Source organism: Vitis vinifera, chromosome 9, assembly GCF_030704535.1.
Source record: "Vitis vinifera cultivar Pinot Noir 40024 chromosome 9, ASM3070453v1".
In the NCBI taxonomy this organism is placed as follows: Eukaryota; Viridiplantae; Streptophyta; class Magnoliopsida; order Vitales; family Vitaceae; genus Vitis; species Vitis vinifera.
In genome coordinates, this window is record NC_081813.1 from 20776487 (window position 1) to 20802859 (window position 26373).

At 36.1% G+C, this 26373-nt stretch overlaps 3 protein-coding genes across 7 annotated transcripts; 2 read left to right on the forward strand and 1 right to left on the reverse strand.

Moving 5' to 3' along the window:
- The first annotated feature begins 860 nt into the window (after nucleotides 1-860).
- On the forward strand, nucleotides 861-17688 carry LOC100263943 (cell wall integrity protein scw1). 5 transcript variants are annotated; one of them, XR_009466620.1, is made up of 11 exons: nucleotides 881-1112; nucleotides 1196-1375; nucleotides 2204-2279; nucleotides 9841-9970; nucleotides 10141-10255; nucleotides 12839-12930; nucleotides 13040-13109; nucleotides 13240-13322; nucleotides 14082-14277; nucleotides 14740-14875; nucleotides 17351-17688. XR_009466620.1 is itself a non-coding variant. In XM_002273542.5 (9 exons), the coding sequence occupies exons 1-9, from the start codon at nucleotides 969-971 to the stop codon at nucleotides 14176-14178; spliced, it is 987 nt and encodes a 328-aa protein (XP_002273578.1). In that variant the 5' UTR covers nucleotides 861-968; the 3' UTR covers nucleotides 14179-14532. The 5 variants fall into 5 exon arrangements, 1 of the variants encoding a protein (XP_002273578.1); XR_009466619.1 differs by lacking the exon at nucleotides 17351-17688 and adding an exon at nucleotides 14978-16330; XR_009466621.1 differs by lacking the exon at nucleotides 17351-17688 and adding an exon at nucleotides 16050-16330.
- Nucleotides 17689-18922: 1234 nt separating this feature from the next.
- Nucleotides 18923-23173, forward strand: LOC100258774 (receptor-like protein kinase). Its single transcript, XM_002273571.4, has 2 exons — nucleotides 18923-22482; nucleotides 22580-23173. The coding sequence occupies exons 1-2, from the start codon at nucleotides 19470-19472 to the stop codon at nucleotides 22927-22929; spliced, it is 3363 nt and encodes a 1120-aa protein (XP_002273607.2). The 5' UTR covers nucleotides 18923-19469; the 3' UTR covers nucleotides 22930-23173.
- A 1916-nt stretch (nucleotides 23174-25089) lies between these two features.
- Nucleotides 25090-26361, reverse strand: LOC104880384 (uncharacterized). Its single transcript, XM_010656849.3, has 2 exons — nucleotides 25869-26361; nucleotides 25090-25565 (listed from the first exon to the last, which is right to left on the reverse strand). Exons 1-2 carry the CDS (start codon nucleotides 25919-25921, stop codon nucleotides 25313-25315), a joined length of 306 nt encoding a protein of 101 aa, XP_010655151.1. The 5' UTR covers nucleotides 25922-26361; the 3' UTR covers nucleotides 25090-25312.
- Between the last annotated feature and the right edge of the window lie 12 nt (nucleotides 26362-26373).

The following is a 26373-nucleotide window of genomic DNA, read 5'->3' on the forward strand; positions in this document are numbered from 1 at the left end:
ACTTTAGGGTCTCACTTGTAGGTTAAAACCACTAAAGACTTTAGCACTAACTCAATACTTTTTTAAGATCGAGGGTTCATGTAGTATAGTAGTTTGGTGAAGTCATGACTACCGATAATCAATCTCATGACTCAGTATTGATGCTATCCAATGTGTAACTATACACACTAGTGCACTCATCATAGAAGCTCTATCTTGATGACCAAGAAAACCATTCTTTCAATTAAAAGGTAGTACACTATAACCTCAAATGAATTGCTTAAATTCACAGATCAATTGTGAACTACTTATCTACTTACAAGGAACCCATAACTTAGATCTTCTTCGTAAGTATTAATACACCTAAATCATATACAATGTAAATAATACATAGTTTAAATGCTCAACATAAATAACACATAAATAAGATAGTAAATGAAAAATCAAAATTATATTATAAATAATAATAAAATTAATTTATTATTGCATCGTGTCATGCTTTTATGGACTCTATAAACAAAACACTTGTGTGGTTTTACAACTTGCGATAATGGTTCTCAACTTGTGATGTTGACTTGATCAACAATATCTTGAAGACACGATAGTTACGTCATCGACGATGGTGGTGGTGGAGTCATGGGGCTCACGTGGCAATGAGTGAACCTATGATGTAATGGTTACTTCATGTATGCACCTAGGATATAAAATAAAAAAAGAGCCACGTGGAACTCGATAAATTGTATAATAAATAGAAAAAGAATAAAAAAAGTATTTTTAATTTTCCATAAAATAATTTTTGAGACTATTAAATGCTTTGTAATTTTTATTTATTTATTTATTTATTATTATTTTTTGGATTTTGGTAATACCAACTATTACCAAGTTTTCTTTCCTACAAATCAAGCCAAAAGAAAAGGCTCTATTAGGGTTTTAAAAGTGGCCAAATACTCAAGGTCTCCACTCTATCCCATATTCCAAACCCTCTGAAAATGGCCGGTGCCGGAATCCACCCCTACCACCAGCAGTGGCCGCCGGCCCCGGCTCCTCAGCCCTCCGCCCCCGGAGCCCCTCCTGCCCCCGCCCACCCTCCTCCCATTCTCGTCGAAAACCCTAACCGGCCCAACTCCGACGAGGTCTCTCCTTTCTCTATTTCTCTCTCTAAAACCAACCCCTTCCTCTCTGGAATTCATAGTGAATCTTTACGTGTGATTTTCAGGTACGTACGATCTTCATCTCGGGTCTACCTGAGGACGTGAAGGAGAGGGAGCTCCAGAATCTGCTGAGGTGGTTGCCGGGATACGAGGCTTCGCAGGTGAATTTCAAGGGGGAGCATCCCATGGGTTTCGCGCTTTTCTCCACTCCTCAGCTCGCGGTCGCTGCCAAAGATGCGCTTCAGGTCGATCTCTCTATCATTTTCATAGATTTTGTTTATTGAATCTGTTTGATTATGGCCTTTTTTTTTGTTTTTATTTTGCAAAAATTCTCACTTGATTGTATTTAATGCCCTAAACGCATGAAAACTGCTTACATAATGCTTAACGAAACAAACCTTAATTGAAAGATTGTCTTTTGGTAGTGTTGTTCTTGCTTTTAAGAGAAGGTTTGCTTTAGTTTCTGCTTTCAAAAGTAAGAAAATTACTTTAGAAATGATTAGGCCTGGAAGAGGAAATGAAAATGATCTTTAAGTAGTTTCATTGCCCCTTTTCTTGAAAGTGAAAATTGATACGATTTGATTGCATTTGGTGCCATAAGAGTACGAAAATTGCTTAGTAAAACATGCCTTCTGTCAATCAGTCCAATTTTTAGATTTTTAGTTTTTTTTTCTTGATTTTAAGAGAAGCTTTTCTTTGGTTTTTTGCTTCAAGAACAGTCCATCCAGATGATTGTTTGAAAAGTGTTCTTCTTTTCAAAGATGAAAACAGGGAATATGGTGAAATTTTCATCATAGAAAGTGATTTTGTTGCTTTATATCATTTTTCTTGGGGGGGTTTTTGAAATTGAAATTTGATTTGTTTGGATTTGGTTTTCTATGAAATTTTCTTTCAATATGCTGTCAAAGATAACCTAATTTAACCCAGTAATTTTGTTGAATTGTATTGAAAACCTTTACTTTTGCTTCTACTTAAAAGCAAGAAAAATACTTTTGAAATGCTTAATTACTTATAAATATAAGAATATAGATTGTGTTTTTTATGGAGATATTAATTTTGGTTATGGGGTCTAGGAAATGGTTTTTGATGCAGAGTCAAAGTCCGTATTGCACACCGAAATGGCAAAGAAGAACCTTTTTGTTAAAAGAGGTGAGTTTTCCCTTATTTGATTGATGCCTTTACTTTTTCTTCCCTTCATTTCAGTGTGGAAATTATGTTATCCTCTGTTTAGCTGAATTCTATTATATTTGTCATGTACATGGTTGCGTAAATGCCAATTTTTATGTTTGAGGAAGGAACTGAATAACTCGCCTTTTTGGAATTCATTATTTCTTGAAGATGGTGTTAATTGATGATAATGACTTCTTTTCCTTTGGTTTAGTTGGTAATGTTTCCAAGAAGGTGATGGTGTCCTACCAGAAGTTAGTTTTCCCTAAAATTATTTCCTTTTATTAGGTGGCCTTTGTACAAGGATTTGGGCTTTAAGTTTTTATTAAGCCTGCCTTTTCCCAAATAAGGATTGAGGTTGTAGGAGGGGCTTGTGAGGTTAATAAATGGAAAAGGCTTATACTCTGCTAGATAAGGTTTCTTATCATATGTTTTTACATTGTACTTTTTGTTGAGATTGAGGTGGCTAAGGGAGTGGTGCTTGTCATCTTTTCTTCTGACATTTTGCTAGTCATCTATCTTAACATCCTCATTCAGTTACTCATTTTTGGACTGTTTTGATTATGTGCAATGTCTTATTATCCTCTCCATCCCATTGCGGGCAATCAATCTCTAGTACTGAAAGTGGTTCTTTTGCATCCAATATGTATCATTTCAGTCCTACTTATCCTAAAAACTGAAAACTCTAAAATTTCTCTCAATAGTTCTAGTTTAGAAATAATACCTACTCTTATCTTAGATGCTAAAACAATGTCCTCAACAAGCACTATGCATTATGCCCCACATGACCTTGTCTTAGATAATATGCCTACTGAATTCTGATGAGTTCGAAGGTATGGTCAATGTAAGTCTATGTTGGTAACAAATTGACTCATGTCTCCTCCAATTGTTTTGCAGTAGTTCCCTCTCTCATATATTTCATATTAATCCTCTCCTCCAGTTGTTTTTCATTAGTTCTCTTCACTAATAGTTGTAGGCTAGCTAGTGCTTTGTAAACATGATCTGGAAAACATTAATGTATGCAATTGTATGATGATGGAGGTTTTGAATTTGCAGATCAACTCTAATCTTTTCAGATAGCTTTATTTGCCCATGTATGAAAGGAAGAAAGTAATTGGATAGAGCTCTATTTCTAAGAGGATGAAGGATCCTTGAGTAAAATGGTTTAAGAGGAAGGAGGGAGGAGCTTCAAGCTAGAGCATTGTAGTAATGGAGTTGGTAGATTCATTTGATGCTCTATTAGCTTTATGAAGGCCAAGAAGTTTACTTTGATTTTCCTTGAAGGTAGGGGTTTCCTAAGGGGATGGATTATCCTTGCTCTTGGGGTGATTTCGTACTCTCAGGGGTCAAGGTGAACAATGTGATATTGGCAACTAGTAGTGTGAGTGAGGGTTATAGGACTCCTATTGCATTGTGGAATGGGGAGCTATTCAGAAAATTAGGAGATAGTTGAGTTTGTTGTGGTAGATGAAGACATTACTCATATTGTAATCGACAATGGTTCAACGACACGAATGTTCTCGAAATTTTGTCGGTAGTTGTGGGAGCCGTCTACATTGCGAAGCAAGTTTGGTGGGAAGTCCCACCATGGCTATTGTAGGTGTCCTCATCAAGTGGCTCAGGGGAGCTTGAGCTTAGGGGTGAAGAGGATTGGTTGTCATGTGCTAGGGAGAAGGTGGAGGGTTAGTCCTTGAAAGGTCAAAGCGGTGCAGTCTCTCTGTCATGCCCTGATAGGAGGAGAGAGATTAAAGTGGGAAGCAACTTTGCATCCTCTTGTAACGCGTGGAAGGATATGTCAGTCGTGGAGAAACAGGATGATGGAGGCCCTCAACTGGTGGGTCCTTGGTAAAGCAGGGATGCTTGGCTGGTTCAAAGGCCTAATCTGAGGTGAACAAGGTTGGCAGAATGGGTTGAGGTAAAAGTGGCCCATTACAAGGTATTAATGGGCTAAGATCTTCAAACTAGAATTTTAAGGGGTTGAGCTGTTTGCAATCTTATGAGGCCCATGCTTGCATGGGCTAGGAGATAATTTGGTTTGGGTCTTTTTGACTTTTAAAGAAACAAAGAGATCCCAAAGCCTAATGGAAAGCTTTTTATGGGTTTTTGTTGGAGGGGAAAACCCTTGACCATCATTATTGTCACAATGTGGAGTTCTTAACTACAAACAATGGTGGCGATTTAATAGATTTTGTGTTGAATGGAACCAAGGATGACCGCGTTGGAGTCCTGTTGGCAAGTCGCACAATTAAGGGGTCATTCTTTGTGTATGAATGAAGCTCTGATGGTGATTTCAAGGTTCTTTAATTCTTTATGAAAACTCTTAGGGGTATGGTCTTCTCCTCCTCTTCTATAGGAGTTTCTGATTTCTTGTAAGTGGAGGGAAGTTTTGGAAATACTAGGGTGTGAAGGAAGGTTTCAAAGGTGTAACTCCATGTAAGGATGAGGGTCCATTAAGAATGGTTTTGGTGGATGTCACTATGGAGGAGAAGGTTGTGGAATCCTTGAGGAGTTCAAAGGTGGGGGTTCAAGTAAAGGGTTTTGGAGATGATTGGGAAGGGGTAGTTTTTTCAAAAGAGTGGTCCAATAGTAGCTTGACTTTTTTGAACAAGTGGTTAGGTAATGCTGATTGTGGGTTTTGAGGAAGATATGTTAGCTCTCCTAAGAAAAATAAAGGAGAGAAAAGGGTGGAAGGGCCATGAAAATTTAAAGAGAAGGGAAGCATTCACTTCAAAATTGAAAAAGAGTTAAGAAGGTTGGAATGCTTGGTGAATTATAGTGGAGCAAGAGGAAGGGGAAGTGATTATGGTAAGGTAGGCTGGGAGTTGGTTTCTATTGGCCAATGAAGCTAAGAATTATCTCTTGAAATGTCAGAGGGGTCAATGACAAGGATGAGAAAAATTATGAAGTCAATGGTGGTTAGAGCTCAGGAAGTAGACCTAGTTTGTATCTAATCTATTTTAAGGGATGGAAGGTGCTTCTATTGGTGTACTAATGGTGAGGAGCCAAGTAATGAGAATATTCTTGGGTTTGGGTGCAAAGGAGGCAAAATGGTTGGTTAGGGGCATTCTATTTTACTAGGTCATTAGGGCATTGGTTTTGTATTGGGTGGTGGCTGTTGTTGCTATTTCCCTTTTGCTTGCCTTTTGACACTATATGTATACATTGTGTATGCTTTGGTGTGCCCTTTTCAAGTGCTTTTAAAATGGCAGCGTTTTTTTACCTATCAAAACAATAATAATGATAAAGATTTTACTTATAAAAAAAATTGATAATGATAATGATTTTATCATGATCTTACCCACTAGGGTAGCCCAGTTGGTTAGGATAGATATTGGGAAGTGTGGTCTCAGTAAGTGGTACATGGTCCCGAGTTCAAATTTTGCCACTGATGATACCCTGAATTTACTTGGTACTGGTTGTTGCTGGGTGGTTAGTACCTCAAGAATTGGGTCCCCATGGAGAGTCTTTAGGGTTTGGCCATGGAAGGTTCCTCAATTATAAAAAAAAATGATTTTATCATGGTGATAATGATATCATGATCATAATGTTCATAATGATGATAATGTATCCATTGGATGCCCTATGATAATGATAATGATTATGATCATAATGATGGAAAAACCTATGTTCTAATAGAGTAACACTTAGAGGGAGATGAAGGATGTTTCTTAAAGATTATAATATAGGGATTGAAATTCTTAACCCAGTCAAAACAAAGAGTGGGAATTAAGCCTCATTGAAACAATTAAGTCCTGTAGGATATTATGAATAGGTAATAGAACACATCCATACAAGAGACAAATGATTTTACGTGGAAAACCTCCACATCAACTGTGGAGATCAAAAACCACAAGGTCTTACACCTCTAATCTAACAATCTTGTTAAGAGAGAGAGAGAAGAAAACCTTGATTCTCATTCATGTAGTATAAAGGACAGAAGTGAGAGGTAGAGAAGGCAGAGGAAGGGCCAAACCAATACCTTTAGCTACAGTTTGAGAACCATTAGCTAAGGTAACAGTAGGTAAAGCAGAGGTAGTAGTAATAGAGGAGAAAAGATCCTTATTACCAGATATGTGATCAGAAGCTCCAGAATTTAGAATCCAGGGTCCAAGAGAAGATGTGTGGGTAAGGCAGGCAGAAACATTACCAGACTGGGCAACAGAGGCAATAGAAGCCTGAGATGCCTGAGATGCGGAGGAGCTCGGAGGCTGAGGCAGTTGAGAATCAGAGGACTGGGCCACATGGGCAGTGTGAGGAGGCCGTCCATGTAACTGACAGCAACGATCGCGAGTGTGGCCAAGTTTATTGCAATAGGTGCAATGAGGACGTTGGCCTCTACCTCGGTTACCACTACGTCCTCCTCGAGAGGTAGTGTGAGAAACTAACACAGAAGAATCTGAAATGCTATCAGATGGCAAAGTTTGAGTGGACGAGATACGAAGGAGGCGAGCAAACACATCATCCAAGGACGGAACTGATGAACTACCAAGAATTTGATCACGGACAGGCTCAAGATCCGGACGGAGGCCAATAAGAGTAAGGATCATGAAGAACTTATTAAGCTGTGTTTGTTGAGCCCCAACATCAGGAGTAAGAGGCATCACAGTCAAGAACTCCTCCTTAAGAGAGGCAATTTGGCCAATATAAGTAGATAGATCCAAGTCCTGTTGGCTAATATGGACAACAGCAGAAGCCACCTTATAAAGACGCTGGATATCATTCGTGTATAATCCTTTGGCCTGAGTCCAAAATTTAAAACAAGTTTTGTAGGCCCGAAGATGAAGAAGGATCTTGGGATCAACTGATTGCCATAATACATCTATCTTTTTCCACTGTACGCGTTCAACCTCAGGGATATCTGCCTCCTGTGTAACCAAGTGATCCTCATATCCTTGTCCCATAAACCAAAGTTCAACAGAGGCAGACCAATAAAGATAATTTTCACTGCCAACCAATTTCTCCGAAGTAATCATAGGAGATCCAAATATGACAGAGGAAAAAATGGAAGTTTTAGTAGCCATATCCACTTATCTGGAGAATGAAGTATATTTGGATCGAAGAGAGCCCTAATACGGCTTCAGATGCAGCTAAAGAAGGAAAAACCGAAGAATCGCCCGTGTGAGAGACCAAATAGAAAAGAAAAACAACCGTGGCACCACCGGAAAGGTAGAAGAACACTTCCCAAGGCACGTGCAGGGATTGGGGTTGAGAAAAAATAGCCGGAGGACGCCGGAAAAATTGTTCGGAGGGCCGGCAGAGGCAAAAGAACCCCAAAAGAGGCACGTGCAGGTCTCGGATGGCAGAAACAGGTATGAAGGGTGGCTAGTTGGCGTCAGGCGAGGCTGGAGGAGGAAGCGCGTCGCCGGAAAGTGGCTCACGCGCCGGCGCGTGAGATGCAGTCGCCGGCCGGAAAAACGCGCGTGGGTGGTTTTCTGGCTCCGGTGCTTTGGGAAAAATTGGAGATCTCCTCCAGGTGCTCCTTGCGGTGTTGGAAAAAGACGTCGCCGGAAAAGTTCGCCGGAAAAGTCGCCGGTGGTGAATGTTTTCTGACGACGATTCGACCGACCGGAAAGCTTTGGGGGCTGGGGAAGGTGACCGAAATGAAACACGGTCACAGGAAGGTTTCTCGGAATTGATGACACGGGGAAACTGGAAAGAATTAGGTTTTCTCCCTTGGCTCTGATATTTGTTATATGAAATCAAAATACATAGATTTATCTAGCTGCTTATCCTAAAGACTTACTCTCCAATGCTTATATTGTGATCCATATCTGCAATGCAACACCTCCAATGCTCCTATGAGGGGATGCAAGTTCTTCCAACAACTTGAAAATTGAATCTATGAGACTTGGGAGTTTAGGGAATGATAGGGCAAGTTAGGGTTTTCTCTTGAGAAAGCATCAACACCTAAAACAAGTTTAGAAAGAGTATATATAGGCCCAAGAGCCTAGACGGTCAAAAACGAATTTTTCTTCAAAAAATAAAATCTCTATTTTCCAAAAATTAATTAAAACATTTTAGCTCAATTTATAAAACGGATCCAGTCCATACCCTTCAACATACTAACTTGCATCTAACAAACCTTTCCAACTGACTTGTGACAATCTGATTGAATGAACAACAACCTCGAATCTTTAATGGAGAGTAAGTTACTATCTAAAAAGATTCTTATGTCAGAATGAAAAGAAACATAATTGCTAGCAAATAGAATGGAAACATAATGTCTTAACAATAATAAAGATGATGATAATGTATCCATTGGATGCCCGTTTCTTTTCTAAGGGTCACCGCATTACCTCTTTAGGAATCTATAATATGTTAACCTTTCTATCAGTTGCTTACATGCGTCAATAGTTTTCATGATTTATTTCCTTGACATGAAGTCAAAAATTAGTTTCCTAATACTCTTCTTTCATGTCTTATTCTTTGTCCAATTATTTTCCTACAAAAGTTTATGGAACTAAAGATAAGCATCAAAATGGACATCAATTTAAATAGTTTCACACTAGTTTAGAAGAAATATCATATCTGGGAACCATGGCATGTATGTGATGTTGAGTTGTATCAATAATGAGCATGTATAACATAATAGGCAATATGTTAACTCTAATTAAAGAAGCCTCAATCCCACCTACTTGGGGTTGTTTTGACAAATCCTTTGTTGCCATTCAGCTCTACTTAAAGCATAATTTTTGGATTAGATCTGTTCTATACATTTCGGTTGACTTATTTCTTGAAAATCTATTGTTTTAAGCGTCATTATGGACTAACAAAATAAGAATGAAAGTTTGTGTTTCTTTGATTTGAGTTCTTGGTGGTGGCTCAGAACTCTCTTATATTGGGAACTTCAAGTTGAGTGGCAATAACACCTTCGTAATAGTGAGTGAGGTTATTTTGGTCTATTGTTCTAATTTGAGTATCTAGAAGGAGAAGTCATTTGTGCACTTCTCCACTGTGACCTGTGAAGTGAGGATTAGAGAGGATATGTTCATCTTCACAAATGTAAGTGAGAATTAGAGAGGATTAGTGATGTTAGAACAGTTGGATGGGTATGAGTGCTTATTTGATTATTTCTGTCATATGCCCTGAAATATGTAAAAGCAAGTGTCACAACAATCTCTGTGTGTGTGGAGGCACAATGGTATCGGGAGTCAAATTTTCTTCAAACTTCTAATCATGTTAGTAGGTGGGCTACTCAGTATCTTGTCTTCATAGATTTTCTGCATGTATATTGTTGTGCTTGAGAACATTTGTGTATATATTTTTTTTTATCAGAACATTTTTGTATTTGCATGTCATTTTCCAGGATGCTTCTTGTTCTGTAAAATATGGTTAACTTGAACTATTGTGCTATTACTTCTACAAGCTCCCTTTGGCTTACACACATTAGTTGAAATAATTGAGACTGCTGGTCAATGATTCTCCATAACATTGTGGAATGGCAGTTTTACTTATCAAAAAAAAACATTGTGGAATGGCTGTTTAGCATTTGCTAGTCTGTTTTCCCTTGTGCCAAAGTATGCTAATCTTAGTTGATCTGTAGGAATAGTAGCAGATTCAAGTGCATATGATCAAAGTAAGCGCTTGAGAACTGGTGGTGACTACACGCATACGGGTTATTCAAGTCCATCTCCTTTTCATCCTCCTCCAGCACCTGTTTGGGGACCACATGGGTAAGAACATCTTTCTTGATTGAGCTTTGCTTCTACTGTTATGTGGATACACCAAACAGAAGGAAGTACCATAACCTAGAAACAAGTGTAGTAATGTTCTGTTTATCACATAGTTGCTGTATTTCTAAGCGATGTTTTGTCTTATTAACATTGTTGCTTATTTGGTCCAGGTATATGGCTCCAGCTCCTCCTCCATATGACCCATATGGAGCTTACCCTGTCCCTCCAGTACCAATGCCTGCTCCTGCTCCTGTACCAGCACCCAGCAGTTATGTGCCTGTTCAGGTGATGCTTATATGCCACATTTCTGTTTTCATCATTAAGTTTATGATAGGTCTTTGCTGTCGTTACCAGAATGATCTCTCTCAAGATCTAGCTTTTGGGCAAGTAGTGGGACAAAATGAGGGGCCAAGTGTCATGCGACTTTAATCTAACTGAGATGGAAGTCTAAAACAAAAAACCAAGATGCATGAAATCTCATGGGGATTGTTGATATGTTTTACAATATCATTTCGTTCCTTGCCCTCAATATCTCTGTTGATGTAGAAATTTAAGACACCAGCACATTAATTTGGTACCTGGTATTTTGTATTTGTGCTGCATCCCTGTATGCATGCCTAGTTAGCTTTGTCAGAGGTTCTCAATTCCATCATAATATGCTGTGTATGCATGAATTATGAAACAACAAAGTTTCTTGTTTGTGCCTCAACATCTCAGCTGTGACTTAGATCTAAGACCTTGATTATGAGCACAATAATCTGGTACTTCATATTTATGTATTTTCACTGCATTCTCGTATAAATTGTTGTCTTAGCTTGTATGAGGTTCACAAATTAATTCCATACCATAGGGTGCTGTTTATTCACAAATTATGGGACAACAAAATTTCTTCTTTTTTTTTTTTCTTTTTGTCCTCATTGGGACTTGAAACCTAGAACCTCCCATAAATCCACCCAAACCCTTTATCACTTGAGCCACAGGCCTCATGGACTTGGACAATAAAATTTCTTGTTCTCTAATCAATGAGTTTGGTTCAGAATGTTTGCCATTCATAAGGGGACAAAAAAAATTCTGGTTGGTTTCCCATCTTGCTGTCATTGTTAATAAATCTGTTGAGATTTATCTATTTTAATATGGTAATGCTGTTTACATGCCACTATGATGGCAAGACAGATTCTTCTTCGAAGGATGTACCTCTGTTGGAACATAGGAACCATTGGATACTTGTGCTGGTTGGACACAATTGGATACAGGCAATAGATACTGTAAACTCTAAAATAGCATTTGAAAAATCAGATACTTCCTTAAGACTTAGGATGCACTTAATACACAATCTGATGAGCTTAGGATATGTTATAGTTCAAAAGAACATTTCTTTTTCTTAATAAAAAACTTAGTTATTATGAAATTATAGAAGTGTGTGCCAAATGCGAAATGTATAAATAGGTAACTCTTAAACAAATAGTTTAAGTGTGGCCCATCTAGTTGTTTATTTATTTATTGAGAAAAAAAATATATGCATTGAAACTCTTATGTATCATGTGTTGGATTTATTGCTGAATTGAATGCAAATTCATGAGCGCATAAAAATTTTAATATTTTATTGACTGGATAAGAGGGAGCTAATGCCTTTTTATGCATTTGAGTTTGCCTCTCATTGTCATTTTGGTTTTCAATGCCACATGAAATTTTTGGTTTTATTCTTAGATTCAGTTTCCAAACGGATTATTTTGAAAAACATCAAAAAACTATTTTTAAGAACTACCCTCAAAAACTGTTTCTGAGGACCGTTTCCAAAAGCACTTCCCAAATAGAGCCTATGGTCCTATTTGTCAACTTTCTATTAAAACAATTTTTTGTTCTCCAAAACAAAAAAAAAAAACAAAAAAAGGAAAATAAGTTTAACAACCAAAAAATAAAAAATGGTTTTTTGTTCTTAAAAACAAGAAAATGAAGTGTTTTCAGAGAACATCTTTTTGTTGTTTTCACTTGTTTTCTTAGGTCTACTTTAAAAAATAATCATACAAATATGAAGAATAATTAAAAATAAAGCACTAATAACAAAAGTTATTTTTAAAATGTGTTTATAAAAAACAGATTAAGAACATTTCAAGTTTCATAACAAATTTTTATTCTACAAAACTTTATAGAACAGTTTTTAAAAACTATTTTCAAAAACACTTCTCAAATAGAGCCTATGATCTTGCTTGGTAACTAGTTTAAAAAACGGTCTAAAAAACAATTTTTGAAAATTGTTATTTGATATTTTGTAGAACAAGAATCTGTTTGGGAACCTCAAATGTTTTTAACCTGTTTTTAATATTTTTAAATATGTTTTAAAAATGTTTTTAATATTTAGTGTTTTATTTTTAATCATTCTACATATTTGTATATTTATTTCCTATAAAACAGCCCTAAAAAAACAAGTGAAAATAACTAAATGATTGTTCTCTAAAAACACCCGATTTTCTATTTTTAAGAACAGAAAATAGTTTTTTGGTTTTCAAATGTGTTTTCCTATTTTTTTTGTTATGGAGAACAGAAAATTGTTCTCGAAAACAATTGTCAAACAGGTCCTAGATTTCTAGTGTTTTCTTTTTTGTTTCATTATTTTTAGTGTCTACTTTAATTGCTTGCATTATTTTTCTAAAAAGATATGCCCTTGATGCTTGGCACAAGTTGTAAAAATTTGGGGAGGAGATGCTGGAGGTTCCAAATTTGAGTCCCACTGGGAACCACAAAAAATAAAATCTTACCTTTGAAAAATTTCTTGGGAATATATATTTCAAGCCTTGGTTGTTCATGTTAAGAAATTTAGTAGGCACTTCAAATTTGTTAAAGCCTTTTATTTTCCCTTTTGCCTTGCAGAATACAAAAGATAATCCTCCTTGCAATACCCTATTTATTGGAAATCTTGGGGAGAACATAAATGAGGAAGAACTGAGGGGTCTTTTCAGTGTGTATGAATATCTCATCCTTGACTATTTTCTGAGCTGTGACCTTTTATTTTGTTTTACTTATCCTTGGGATTGGAGTTCTCTGTGGCACTTATACTTTTGAGTAATGCAGACAACCAGGTTTTAAGCAGATGAAGATCTTAAGACAGGAAAGACATACTGTTTGCTTCATTGAATTTGAAGTAAGTTTTTCTCCTAGTCTAGTACTTTACATAGGTGGTATGATTATCATATTAAACTTGTATCGAGGGAACATATTTCAGTCTTTTTATCATTGAGTTGTGTTTGTGATCTCTTGTATCACTGATGCAGGACATGAATACTGCTACCAATGTGCACCATAGTTTGCAGGGTGCTGTTATCCCCAGTTCAGGTTCTGTTGGCATGCGAATACAATATCCTTAAAAGTATTTGGTTTTGGCATTTGATGTTTTCTTTCTTCTTTTTCTTTTTTCTTCTTGGTTTCCCCTTTTTGTAGTCAATTTGTTGCATTTTTCCCAACTGGACTTGTGATTCATATCTAATGTCCAAGGCCCTGACCCATTCTCATTGTCAAGAATGAGCATTATTTGATGATAGTGGACAATCTCTTTGAAAACTCTATAAATTTGTTGAGTAACTTTTTCACCAGCTGTATTGTCTCTTTGAATGCCAAATTTTTATTCTTTTGCTACTTCTTTCATGAAATGGATTGCAAAAAGCACAACATTCTTCACAAACTTTCTTTTCCCTTTATCTATGAAAATTTCATTGCTTTGATTTTGGAGGGAAAAAAAGACGTTTTTCATGATACTGATTTCTGACATAGGTTTGTGCTCGTCATCGAGGGGGCCATCACCTTGAAACAATTTAACATTTTGAATGGTAGTGAATGCCAATTTTTTATTCTTATGCTACATCTTTCATGAAATGGATTGCAAAAAACATGACATTCTTCAAAATCCTTCTTTTCTCTTGATCTATGAAAATTTCATTGCTTTGATTTTGGAAGGGAAAAAAAAAACATTTTTCATGATAGTGTACTTCTAACATAGGTTTGTGCTCTTGTCCTTAAGGGGGCCATAACCTTGAAACAATTTAACATTTTGAATTTAAATTGTCCTTTTAGCTTTCCCAAGCAGAAATGTATATGTTTTCTCTTGACCTCTTCAAACATATTCGAAGAACCCATTTGGGAAAAGGAAGGACTCTGGCCACCCTGTTGCCGTAGCTGGTGCCAATGGAGCTCCTGCACCTCCGACTTACCAATAGCTGGAAGGGGATGTACTCTGTTCTTTAAGTTCCGCAAATACAACTACTACATGATAGGATGCATCATGCAGCTGTTGCATGCATCCATTTCATTGTCAGGTCATCAGCATTAGCATCTCCTCATGTGATTGAATGCACATAGTGGTATCATGAACATAGCATTGAGCCCATGTTATGCTAAGTTGTTCAAGACATGCATTTGTCACCAGTATCTGAGACCCGAAGATCATAGCAGGACTCATATTTTGTTGTTTTGTTGAATTTGTATGCTGTTTCACCCCATCTTGACCATGCTGTTCATCAACATTAGGACTGCTTCTCTAAATAGACATATCGCAATATTACCTTTTTTCTCGTCTAGGTTCAATTACATTACATGACATCTGAAGATGATCCTATGAGTTTCATTTCATGGCACGAGGTCATTATGATATGGAAAATCTAGGAACTCACGACATCGAGCATGAGGTCCCATTACCATTGCCATTACGTCCATAACTTGAATCCATCATCCCTCCATCAATTTAAGCAGAGAACTGATAATGATGCTTTAACATTCAGGCTCCTCAAAGCATAATAACCTGAAGAATGTCAGAAAATATATGGTGCTGTAATAATGCAGGAATTATCATACAAAATGACAAAGCTTTCATTCGTTTGAGGAGGTTCCAAGTGCTGAAGCTGCTCCTTGTTTCAGGTAATTTACTCTAACAACCAGACTACCAATTCATTATCCCCCTACAAAGTTAGCTATGCAGCTCATATAGGGTAAAACCTTTGTTTCGTTTTTTAACTGAAGCTGGCATGAGATCAATAGCCAAGCTTGGGATAACATGTTAAAGGCAGCAGGTTTCTGCACTCCTTATGATTGTGAGAAACTTATTTTCAATTTGATGTTGAAAATGAACATTTTTTGTGGCTCAAATATAAAATTAAGTATGAAGAATAAGATATCATTACATTAGAACTGTTCCACTTTTTTGAAACCTTTAAGGTTAAACAATTTATTTTCTATCCTTTCTTTTTGGCTAGTGGATGTTGCTATCTTAGCTACTTAACTGTCAGAATATATTATTCTTTAGTTCATTCATCAAGGGAATCTAATCTTTCACTGGTCATTCACATACTGGCATATGGTTCAATCAGAAGTAGACAGTGGTTTAGCTATCATGAAAATGTAATCACAGAGCTCCTGTTTCTTAAAATCTCTGATTACAACATGTAAGAGAGCGACAGGTTTCATTTGAACCGTAGATTGAATTTATGATGTTAAAAACCCCTTCTTGGAGGCCATTGCTGCTACAGATAACTCAAAATTTCAGCTTCCCTTGTACTTGTTGATTGCTTAACTAATTTTTGGCAAAATTCACACACCCCCCTCTTTGCAGAGGCAGAACAAAATGCACCAAAATGGGAAGATCAGCATGTTAGAACCTTCAGTTTTTTTATGGTACAAATTTGTTATAAGTTTGGGTGATCATAATCACTTAAAAAAATGGAATTTCTTGGTGGCTTGTTTGTTTATTTGCACAATCTGGACTTGGAAAAAATCTGGTTTTGGAGGCAGAGCTCATGATTTTGGAAGAGTATTCATATATGCATTTAGACCGCTATCGATCAGCAATCCCGAATTAGTGGTTACATAGGAGAGATGAATTTAACACCTCTTGTTTTGTAGCTTATGAGCCTAAATTTGTGGATATAAGGTGTTTACTGAACTAATGATCCATGTGTCATTTCATCAGAAGTTTCCAGGTGAAAAAAAAAAGTCTTAGATATTATTGGAGTCATTGTAGGAGTTTTTCTTTTGCTCATCACATACTTTAAGATGCCATGAAGGGTTTTGTCAATGGTAGTGTTGGAGCATGCAGTTTCAAGGAAAGCGTAATATGAATGTCATTTGTCAACATGCAACTTGAAGGAAAGGATTACTGCTTTTGAATATATCCTTCTTTATCAATTCCACCATTTTCATTAGGTATGTAATGAAGAGGTTGATGGGAAGATCCATTAGAATTCTGTGACACTATTTGATTTGATATCACAATGTTACAGGGTAAAGCTATTTATTATGAATGACAGTGCTCATAGCTTGGGGTTTGCCTTTTTTTGAACTCTAGTTAGATACTGAAATCAAGTTATAATTCATTTCTATTTGTTTATTTATTTGTTTTTATGTTTTTCCTCCTCTCTTTTAGCCTATGTATGCTTTGGATCAAGGAAAATTTAAGGGAAAGAAAATGGAAAAAAAGAAAGAAAAAAAAATATATATATATATTCAAGGTTAATAAATTATTTTTATATATTGTTTAAATCTTATTTTATTTTTTCATATAATGATTAAATAATTTTAAAATATATAAATTTTTAATTACTTCTAGTTATTTTTTTTAATAATAAAAGAAAATATTAGATCATTTTTTTTTCATTTTTGTTTTTTTAGGTGTGTGGTAAATCAATTTAATGACTTAAAGTGTTTTAATAATTTAATTTAAGTTATTAAGTGAATTAAATATGTTTAATAAAATGACTTAATATCATAATTTTAAAAGTTAAGAGCGATTTTAAGTGTCAAGATAAAATAGTTAACTTATTCTTAATTTTAAATTTAGTTTGTCTTCTTTGCTCATATTTAGGACATATTTTACCATTTCAAATTTATGAACCATTTTTTATGGTAAATATTTTAAGCTTAAATCTATAATACTTTAAGTATGAATGCATGACAAATAAATTTATTATTTAAAATTTTTAATAATAAATATTAATTATAACTTATAGAATAAATATGACAATTTAGTAACTTAAAATTTATTTTAAGTTAGTTTTATCAAATGATTTTAATATTTAAAATGAAAATGAAGCAATAAGTTTTAAATTAATAATTTAAATTATTAAATAATAAATATTAAATTTTATTAAACAACAACGAGCGTGCTTGTGAAATGAAATAAAGAAATAAGACGAGATGGGATGGGAAAGTGGCTAAGGGTAGGGTTTTGGGGGTGGGTATTGTGGAAGAAAATAAATTTCTTTTTAATATAAACTTTTTCCTATAAAATATTTTATTAAAATGGAAAATTTTAGGGAACTTTGGCCTAAGGTTATAATTCCATTCATGAATTAAAAATTAGGCATTTATTTATTTACATCATGATTTTATCCAAACCAGGTGATCTTGCACGGAGATGGAGATATTTGTAAGGAAAAAAAAAAAAATCAGTGTTCCAAAGGATAGACATGTGACATACCCATTCAGAAAAAGGTTGGATTGAAGTAGTAAGTGATAAGGAAGGTTCACTTGAAGATGCCAATTGTGGAGCCTCACTCAGCTGTCAGCAATGAATTCATTTAATGGGTGGTTGTAAGCCTTTTTCCCAAATCAAAATTGATTATTAGATAAATGCTCTCAACTACCATGATTTCAACTCATTGTGAACATAAATTTTATCATTTATTTCATTCCAAGTTTGATGAGGAAAAACTCTCAGAGACTTGGGTATTGACCAATTTTGAATTAGGACACTATTTAAAATTTAAAAAAAAAAAAAAAAATCCATGAAGAAGATGCTATTTGAGTCATGTGGGATTTTTTTTTGTCTTTTTTGGGTTTAGGTCAAAAATAAAAATAATTTCACATGGGTGATCTTGATATTATAAAATTTTAATTAAAAATGAAATATTTTTTATAAATTAAGAAAAAAATGTTGTCCTAAAATAGGGAAATTTTCTAACACATCTAAAAAAATGTTATTAAGTTTGAAAAAAATGGTGTTTTTAGCTTCTTTGAGAGAGATTACCCCATCATCTTTGATTGTTCTTGCATGAGAAAAAAAAAGTAAAAAATTTAGAAAATTAAAAGAAAAATAAAGAAAATGATAATAAATGAAATATAACACACCACTAAAGTAATTAAAGTGATAATACAAATGAAACTTTCCTTAATTACGTAAGAATTTGAGGTGAAGTCTTCTTAAGATTGAAATTTAGATTTTAATTACAAACTTTCAAACTCTATAACCCTAATGAGTTGTTCTTCATCCCTAAGAGGAAGTGTCAAGGCATTTGGGTAAGAGCAAGTTGACATTTTTCTTCTCCTTTAAGTAGCTTACCTCAAGTCCATTACTTTATAAGTTTACTAAAGTGTCACAATTTTATAAAAAAATTTCTCATTTATGGAAGCCTCTACAAACTTTTCATTTATGATAGATGTCGGGTTTTTTATATCTATAAATATTAGGTGCCAAAAATAGTGATAATAATTTTTCAAACACCCTTCACCATCGGTTGAACAAATAAAAGCTCACATCATTAAGGTGTAAATCGATTCTCATACCATTTATAATAACTCATTCTTAATTGCGTAGATATTATCATTTTTAAACCGAGAGAAAGTTCTTATAATTTTAAAATATATTTATATGATTAAGAATAATAATAATAAAAATTAAAATATAATTATATTTTTAAAAAGTAATTTAAATATAAATTCAAAATTGAAATAAAAAGTCTTTTATGAGGTTTTTTTTTTTTTTTTAGAAAAAAAAAAAGAGAATTCTTATTTTAAAAGTGCCTTTATTTTTATAAGAAATAAAGCTATAAATTTGTTTTTTTTTTTAAAATATATATATATATATCCCCAAAATGAGTGGGTTTTTACTTTTTAGCGCGCCTACGATGGCAGAGGACTAAAGGTTATAGGAAAGTCAAAGAGGCATGTGTGAACGGAACTAATGGGAGTGCGGGAACAGAGGATGCTGTCAACCTGCAAATACTGCCACGCCTACCTTCTCAAGCCCACCATTCACACGTCCCTCTTTGAATCCATCCTTCACCGTTATTATTAGAAGAGAATTTAAAAAAACAAAAAATTGATAAAAATGGTGGTGGTGGATGCAGCACCTTCCTTATCACCGCCCTATTAGTAGCTCAACAGTGCAGCTGAAATGCCTTATGCCTCTGTTTGCCTGTTTTCAAATTACCATTGGGGCTGGCGATAACTCTCAGTATACTCCCAATTTATAACCAATCAATCAAAACTGGAAAGGTTGTCTTTTTTTTTTTTTTTTTGACTCTTTTTCCGACTAGTTGAGTTCTCATTCCTTGCCACCGCCATACTGCCATAGGCATCTTCAGTCTTCCCTGCATTGCATATTACTGTTAGTATCACTGGTTGAGTTGAGTTTTCTCGGACTAATTCTACCTTTCGGGTTCCTGGGTAGCTTCACTTTTTCTTTCAAACTTTATTCCCAAGATGGGTTACTTCCTGGGTCTCTAAACCCTGCGTTTTGATGCTGATTTCGACCAGGTATCTTCCGTTCTACTCCCCTCCCAACATGGGAGTTGTTACTGTTGTTCTGTCGTTTTTGTTGTTGTGGAATTGTATGTGTTTGTTTCCTGTGTGTGGTTTGAGCTCTGATGGGAAATCTCTAATGGCTCTCAAGAGCAAATGGGCAGTGCCCACTTTCATGGAAGAGAGCTGGAACGCCTCTCATTCCACCCCATGTTCATGGGTTGGAGTTTCATGTGATGAAACCCACATTGTGGTTTCTCTTAACGTCTCCGGTTTGGGAATATCCGGCCATTTGGGTCCGGAGATTGCAGATTTGAGGCACTTGACCAGTGTCGATTTCAGCTACAACAGTTTCTCAGGTCCAATTCCGCCGGAGTTTGGAAATTGCAGTCTTCTGATGGATTTAGACCTGTCTGTGAATGGTTTTGTTGGTGAAATACCCCAAAACTTGAACAGTTTGGGGAAGTTAGAATATCTGAGCTTTTGTAATAATTCATTGACTGGTGCAGTCCCTGAATCCTTGTTTCGGATTCCGAATTTGGAAATGCTTTACCTGAATTCCAACAAACTCAGTGGTTCAATCCCTTTGAATGTTGGAAATGCTACTCAGATTATAGCCCTATGGTTGTATGATAATGCATTATCAGGCGACATTCCTTCTTCCATTGGAAATTGTAGTGAATTGGAGGAGCTTTACTTGAATCACAACCAATTTTTAGGGGTTTTGCCTGAAAGTATAAACAATCTTGAGAACCTAGTTTATTTAGATGTGAGCAATAACAATTTAGAGGGTAAAATTCCTTTGGGTTCAGGCTATTGCAAGAAATTGGATACTTTGGTTCTGTCAATGAATGGTTTTGGTGGCGAAATTCCACCAGGTTTGGGCAACTGCACTAGCTTATCGCAGTTTGCTGCTTTGAACAATAGGTTATCAGGTAGTATTCCATCTTCCTTTGGACTGCTACATAAGCTCTTGCTTTTGTACCTCTCTGAAAATCATTTGTCGGGAAAGATACCACCTGAGATTGGGCAATGCAAGTCCTTGAGAAGCTTGCATTTATACATGAACCAACTTGAGGGGGAAATCCCAAGTGAATTAGGGATGTTGAATGAGTTACAAGACCTCCGTTTATTTAATAACCGGTTAACTGGTGAGATTCCTATTAGTATTTGGAAGATTCCAAGCCTCGAGAATGTTCTTGTGTACAATAACACTCTTTCTGGAGAACTGCCTGTAGAGATAACTGAGCTCAAGCACCTGAAGAACATTTCCTTGTTCAACAATCGGTTCTCTGGAGTCATACCTCAACGTTTGGGGATTAACAGTAGTTTGGTGCAGTTGGATGTTACAAATAATAAGTTCACTGGTGAAATCCCAAAAAGTATTTGCTTTGGAAAACAACTGAGCGTGCTGAATATGGGTCTGAATCTACTTCAAGGTAGTATTCCTTCTGCTGTAGGAAGCTGTTCAACTTTGAGAAGATTGATTCTTAGGAAGAATAATCTGACTGGGGTTCTTCCCAATTTTGCAAAAAATCCTAACCTTTTGTTGTTGGACCTCAGCGAGAATGGCATCAATGGAACAATTCCATTAAGCTTGGGGAACTGTACCAATGTCACCTCCATCAACTTGTCAATGAACAGGCTTTCAGGACTAATACCCCAAGAGCTAGGAAACCTTAATGTTCTTCAGGCTTTGAATCTTTCTCATAATGATTTAGGAGGTCCATTGCCATCTCAACTGTCAAATTGTAAGAATTTGTTTAAATTTGATGTGGGGTTTAATTCATTGAATGGTTCATTCCCATCAAGTTTAAGGAGCTTAGAAAATTTGTCAGTTTTGATTTTGAGGGAGAATCGTTTTACTGGGGGTATTCCATCTTTCTTGTCTGAACTACAATATCTTTCAGAGATACAGCTTGGTGGAAATTTTCTGGGAGGAAATATCCCTTCATCGATTGGAATGTTGCAGAATCTAATCTATTCATTGAATATCAGTCATAACAGATTGACAGGTTCACTTCCCTTAGAGCTTGGGAAGTTGATCATGCTAGAGCGATTAGATATATCTCACAACAATCTTTCAGGGACTCTATCAGCTCTTGATGGACTCCATTCGTTGGTCGTGGTTGATGTTTCATACAATCTTTTCAATGGTCCTCTCCCAGAAACTCTACTTTTGTTTTTGAATTCATCTCCTTCATCACTTCAGGGCAATCCTGACCTTTGTGTCAAATGTCCTCAAACTGGTGGCTTAACTTGCATCCAGAATAGGAATTTCAGACCATGTGAGCATTACTCAAGCAACCGGAGAGCCCTTGGAAAAATTGAAATTGCATGGATAGCTTTCGCATCATTGCTCTCATTTCTTGTGCTTGTTGGACTTGTTTGCATGTTTCTCTGGTACAAAAGAACAAAACAGGAAGACAAGATCACTGCTCAAGAGGGTTCATCTTCTCTACTCAACAAAGTAATAGAAGCTACTGAGAATCTCAAAGAATGCTATATCGTTGGAAAAGGAGCCCATGGAACTGTTTATAAGGCTTCGCTGGGTCCAAATAATCAGTATGCCTTAAAGAAACTTGTGTTTGCAGGGCTTAAAGGAGGAAGTATGGCTATGGTTACAGAAATTCAAACAGTTGGAAAGATCAGACACCGGAATTTGGTCAAGTTGGAAGATTTCTGGATAAGAAAGGAATATGGTTTTATCTTGTACAGGTACATGGAAAATGGAAGCCTTCATGATGTTTTACATGAGAGGAATCCCCCACCAATTTTGAAGTGGGATGTTCGCTACAAGATAGCCATTGGAACAGCCCATGGATTAACATATCTGCACTATGACTGTGATCCTGCAATTGTGCATCGAGATGTCAAACCAGATAACATACTTCTAGACTCAGATATGGAGCCTCATATCTCTGATTTTGGTATTGCTAAGCTGCTGGATCAGTCCTCTTCTTTGTCACCATCCATCTCAGTTGTGGGTACAATTGGATATATTGCACCAGGTATTATCTGTACATTTATTATTGTTTAGCCAACTATTTCTCCATTTATTTACATGTTTTTAATTTTAAGATTAAATTTGACTTTGTCATGTGACAGAGAATGCATTTACAACAACAAAGAGCAAAGAGTCTGATGTGTATAGCTTTGGGGTTGTCCTGCTTGAACTGATTACCAGAAAAAGGGCACTGGATCCTTCATTTATGGAGGAAACTGACATTGTGGGGTGGGTTCAGTCTATTTGGAGGAACTTGGAAGAAGTTGATAAGATTGTTGACCCAAGCCTTCTGGAGGAATTTATAGATCCAAATATCATGGATCAAGTGGTTTGTGTGCTTTTAGTAGCTTTAAGATGTACGCAAAAGGAGGCAAGCAAAAGGCCTACAATGAGAGATGTTGTTAATCAGTTAACAGATGCAAACGCTCCTGCCAGAGGCAAAAACAGCTAGTTTTTATAGACTTGGTTGTGCTCACTGGTAAACCCCTTCTTTTCTTTTTTGTTTTTTTCACTTTACTTGTTTTGAGTGAAGTCTCTCTCGATTACATTGTGTTCATGATTGTCTGGTTTTTTTCATGCCCATATGAAGAAGATAATGACCCTGAAACTCTTTTGTACTCTTCATCTGTTCTCAAACACCCTCACTATTGAATTAGTTGCACCTCCGAGAAAATTGAGACAAAACAAATTGTTAATTGTCACTTGCTATTAGATACTGTTGCTTGCACCATTTTCATTGACATGTTTGATTTGCAAATCTCTCAATTCTCAAATTAGTTTAAGTGAATCCAAATTATCTAGCTTGCTGATCTAATGAAACCGACAGGACCATGGACCCTGATGACATTTTTTCTTATATAGTTGATCTTTTAGTTTCTATAGCCACTAAATGAGAGGCCAAATGGATAGATAGGGTTTGCTTCTGGATTTTCTGTTGCTGGGCCAATATATTTTTTCTTTTTCCATATCAGGAAACCTCTGTGAACTGAGGTGGTCTGATGGCAGGTCCTATTGCCTATAGTAGGAGCCTCCAGATCATAGAAAATGCTATTTTCCAATCATATGTTGACATGCTGTGTTTTATGTAGTATGAATCCAAGAGGAAGGCATGTACTAACACATCCTAGAAGATGAAGCAAGTGTGGTAATGAGGAGGGTCTTTTCAGTTTTTGTTGAAAGACTTCTGAAGATACACAAGGAAAAAGTGGAAAGCCTTGGACAAAGGGAAATTCCCCTTCTAAGCATGACGATGAGAATGAAAAATGAAAACATTATGCACTGTCTAACTGAATCCTCCTATTTGCTTCTTTGTATCTTGTTGAAAACCAACTTAAAAAATTTAGGAACATAACATTACTCTATATTTAGGGGGGGAAATGTGCGTAGTTTTGCAAGAGGAAAAAGATTATATTGAGGGTAAAATTGTGAATGAGAAACAAGCATAGAAGACCACAAGCCAAAACTTGTTCACCATGTTTCCTTGTAGATTGGGGAAACTATGGACCGTTCCGCTTCCCCTTTTTAGAAGAGTTCTTGCAAGAAATTTATTAGAGAGAATCCTTGATTTCATCGTAATATCTGAATTCACCTTGATAACAGCCCTTCATATCCAACCTTAACTCAATTTCTTATCTTTCCTTTTTTTTCCTCAAATGACCTCTTCTTCATTCATTATTAGTGTTTGTTCTTCCATCTTTTCCAAATTCCAACATCACCAATCTTGAGCCCATTGAACTACACCAAAAATATCTAATGTGACAATCTCAATTATTTCCTGTTCCCAAATTTTATGATATCGATGCCTATGTCATCCCTTTATTCTCAATATCTCAGCTGTAAAGATGATTAAAACAACACAGATATGAAAACCCAACATTTGCAGCCTGAAAAAAACAAGACCCTAGTGCTATCGTGATCGATGCTACCACCATCTCTCTCTGAAATCACCCTTCAACATGTTGCTGGCCTCCCAATGCTGTAATCCATCATTCATGTGTACAGATCAACTCTCTGGTGCAATCTTAAGATCAAAAGGTGGCCAAACCATGATTGATTATATTCATCGTGCAAAGATGCTTTTACAGATATCTGAACCTGATTTTTACTAGCTAATTCTTTGCAGTCTGCACCCAAGTATGACTCAACTTAGGCATCCTTTACAAACAGTGCTCATGGTTCCATAAAAAGCTTTCTACTTCCTGTCCTTCAAATTCTGCATAAAACAAGAAGGTTCCTAGATCAACATTTCATCATTTTTCACCAATGTTGCAAATTGATCTTAGGAGCATTTCTCTTCCTTGTAGTAGACTTCAACAATGGTGGTTTACAAAACCCGAGTCCATATAACTTAAGAATCCTTTCTGTGTCTCACAATTCACAAAAGATGTTGATATTCCCTTTGAATTTTAGGGGAACTTCTTCATTGCGAGAATCACTAGTCTATGATAGTTCTACCAAGTAAATGTGTCATTTGTTTCTTGGAGACTCCCAGTAGTTGTTCCTTCACTTACTGTAAAATGGGCGAGTCATTGTTTCCTATCTCTTTGAATATCGTCGTTCATGGTGTGATTTTTTTCAAACATTCAGGTCCTTATCCTCTTCATTCTATTACTTGTAGTCATTATGATATAAACTTTATTGATGGTGTTATTCATTTTCATATGAACATTGAAAATCTTTTTACTCAAAAAAATCAAAACATACGAACCGACCCTAGTAAAGAACACACGATATTCAAAGATTGTAAGTGTTTGGATGTATGGGTCTTTGGAGATCATAGGTGTTACTGACTACTACATGTGCAATGTAGCTTAGTTATTCTAGGAGTGTTGACACTAAATACTAGTGTGATCATTGTATGAGAACCAATGAACCGCACTGATATCTTTTCCAGCTGCCGTTGGTATGCCATCCATCACCTTCTCTTGGCCCTTTGGGTAATAAATTCCCGTCCGGCCATCACGAACCCACCAGTTACTGCCATTCTCTCCAATCCGGTTCATATTCTCCTTTGCTTCCTCCTTGTCCAATTTTCGTGCCTTATCGAAGGAAGAGCTTTTGCTGTGGTAGGTTTTTTGTGTCACTGGCCTGCATGTTAAGGGAGAACTCAAATGAAATCATCAAATCAAACTCAAAACTGACATCTTTTACAACATTCTGATACCATGTTAAACTATCATTGGCTCGAAAAACTTAAAAGGTTTATGGGTATTAGCTCCATTTTCACAAAAACCCGGATTTCTCAACCATCATACACATGATCCATGTACCAATCATCATCTAGAGAAGCTCATGAATGAAGCATATAGGACCAAATGATTGAGATTTAGGCTCAAAGGACTGGGATAATCCAAAGAAAAACACCATTTTCAGGAAATCAGAAAAGCTTACTTGAGGAACATGGAGTTCACTGTCTGGGCTCCCCTAGAAAACACCCCTGCCATCTCTCTCTCTCAATGTGTGTGTTGGGATTGAGTGATCCATTTTCTGTGTTTTGAATGGCATATATATAGAGAGAGAGAGTTGAAGGCTTGAAAGCAGTTATGAACTGAGACGTCATTTTCTGTTTAGAAATCGGATAAAAGAGGGGGTTGAAGAGTGTGCAGTTTGAGGATTACAAAAAGAAGATGCTGTTATCCAACACTCCATACTCTTATCTTCAAGCCTTAGCTTTTGGCCCATTCCCAGCTGCATATCGTGAATGATGATTTCTTCCCATTCATCTCTTTTGGATTGGATTGGAGTTGGTTTTGGATTTGGAACTTTGGATGGGATTTCCAATTTTCAGTTTTGTGATAATGGGACCAGCTTCATTGCAGAGGATCATCTACCCTTTTGAAATTGCAGTGAAAAAGACCTTCACATTTTCACACGATCTTTTTAAAGCTGTGTATGA

Bases quoted from the DNA above. Each gene is read 5' to 3' on its own strand.
- LOC100263943 (XM_002273542.5), top strand. From the start codon at position 969: ATGGCCGGTGCCGGAATCCACCCCTACCACCAGCAGTGGCCGCCGGCC. The intron at 10,256-12,838 runs GTGATGCTTATA...TTTGCCTTGCAG, and splicing joins GCAGTTATGTGCCTGTTCAG to AATACAAAAGATAATCCTCC. The intron at 13,110-13,239 runs GTAAGTTTTTCT...TCACTGATGCAG, and splicing joins TTTGCTTCATTGAATTTGAA to GACATGAATACTGCTACCAA.
- LOC100258774 (XM_002273571.4), top strand. From the start codon at position 19,470: ATGCTGATTTCGACCAGGTATCTTCCGTTCTACTCCCCTCCCAACATG. The intron at 22,483-22,579 runs GTATTATCTGTA...GTCATGTGACAG, and splicing joins AATTGGATATATTGCACCAG to AGAATGCATTTACAACAACA.
- LOC104880384 (XM_010656849.3), bottom strand. From the start codon at position 25,921: ATGGCAGGGGTGTTTTCTAGGGGAGCCCAGACAGTGAACTCCATGTTC. The intron at 25,566-25,868 runs GTAAGCTTTTCT...CTTAACATGCAG, and splicing joins GTGAACTCCATGTTCCTCAA to GCCAGTGACACAAAAAACCT.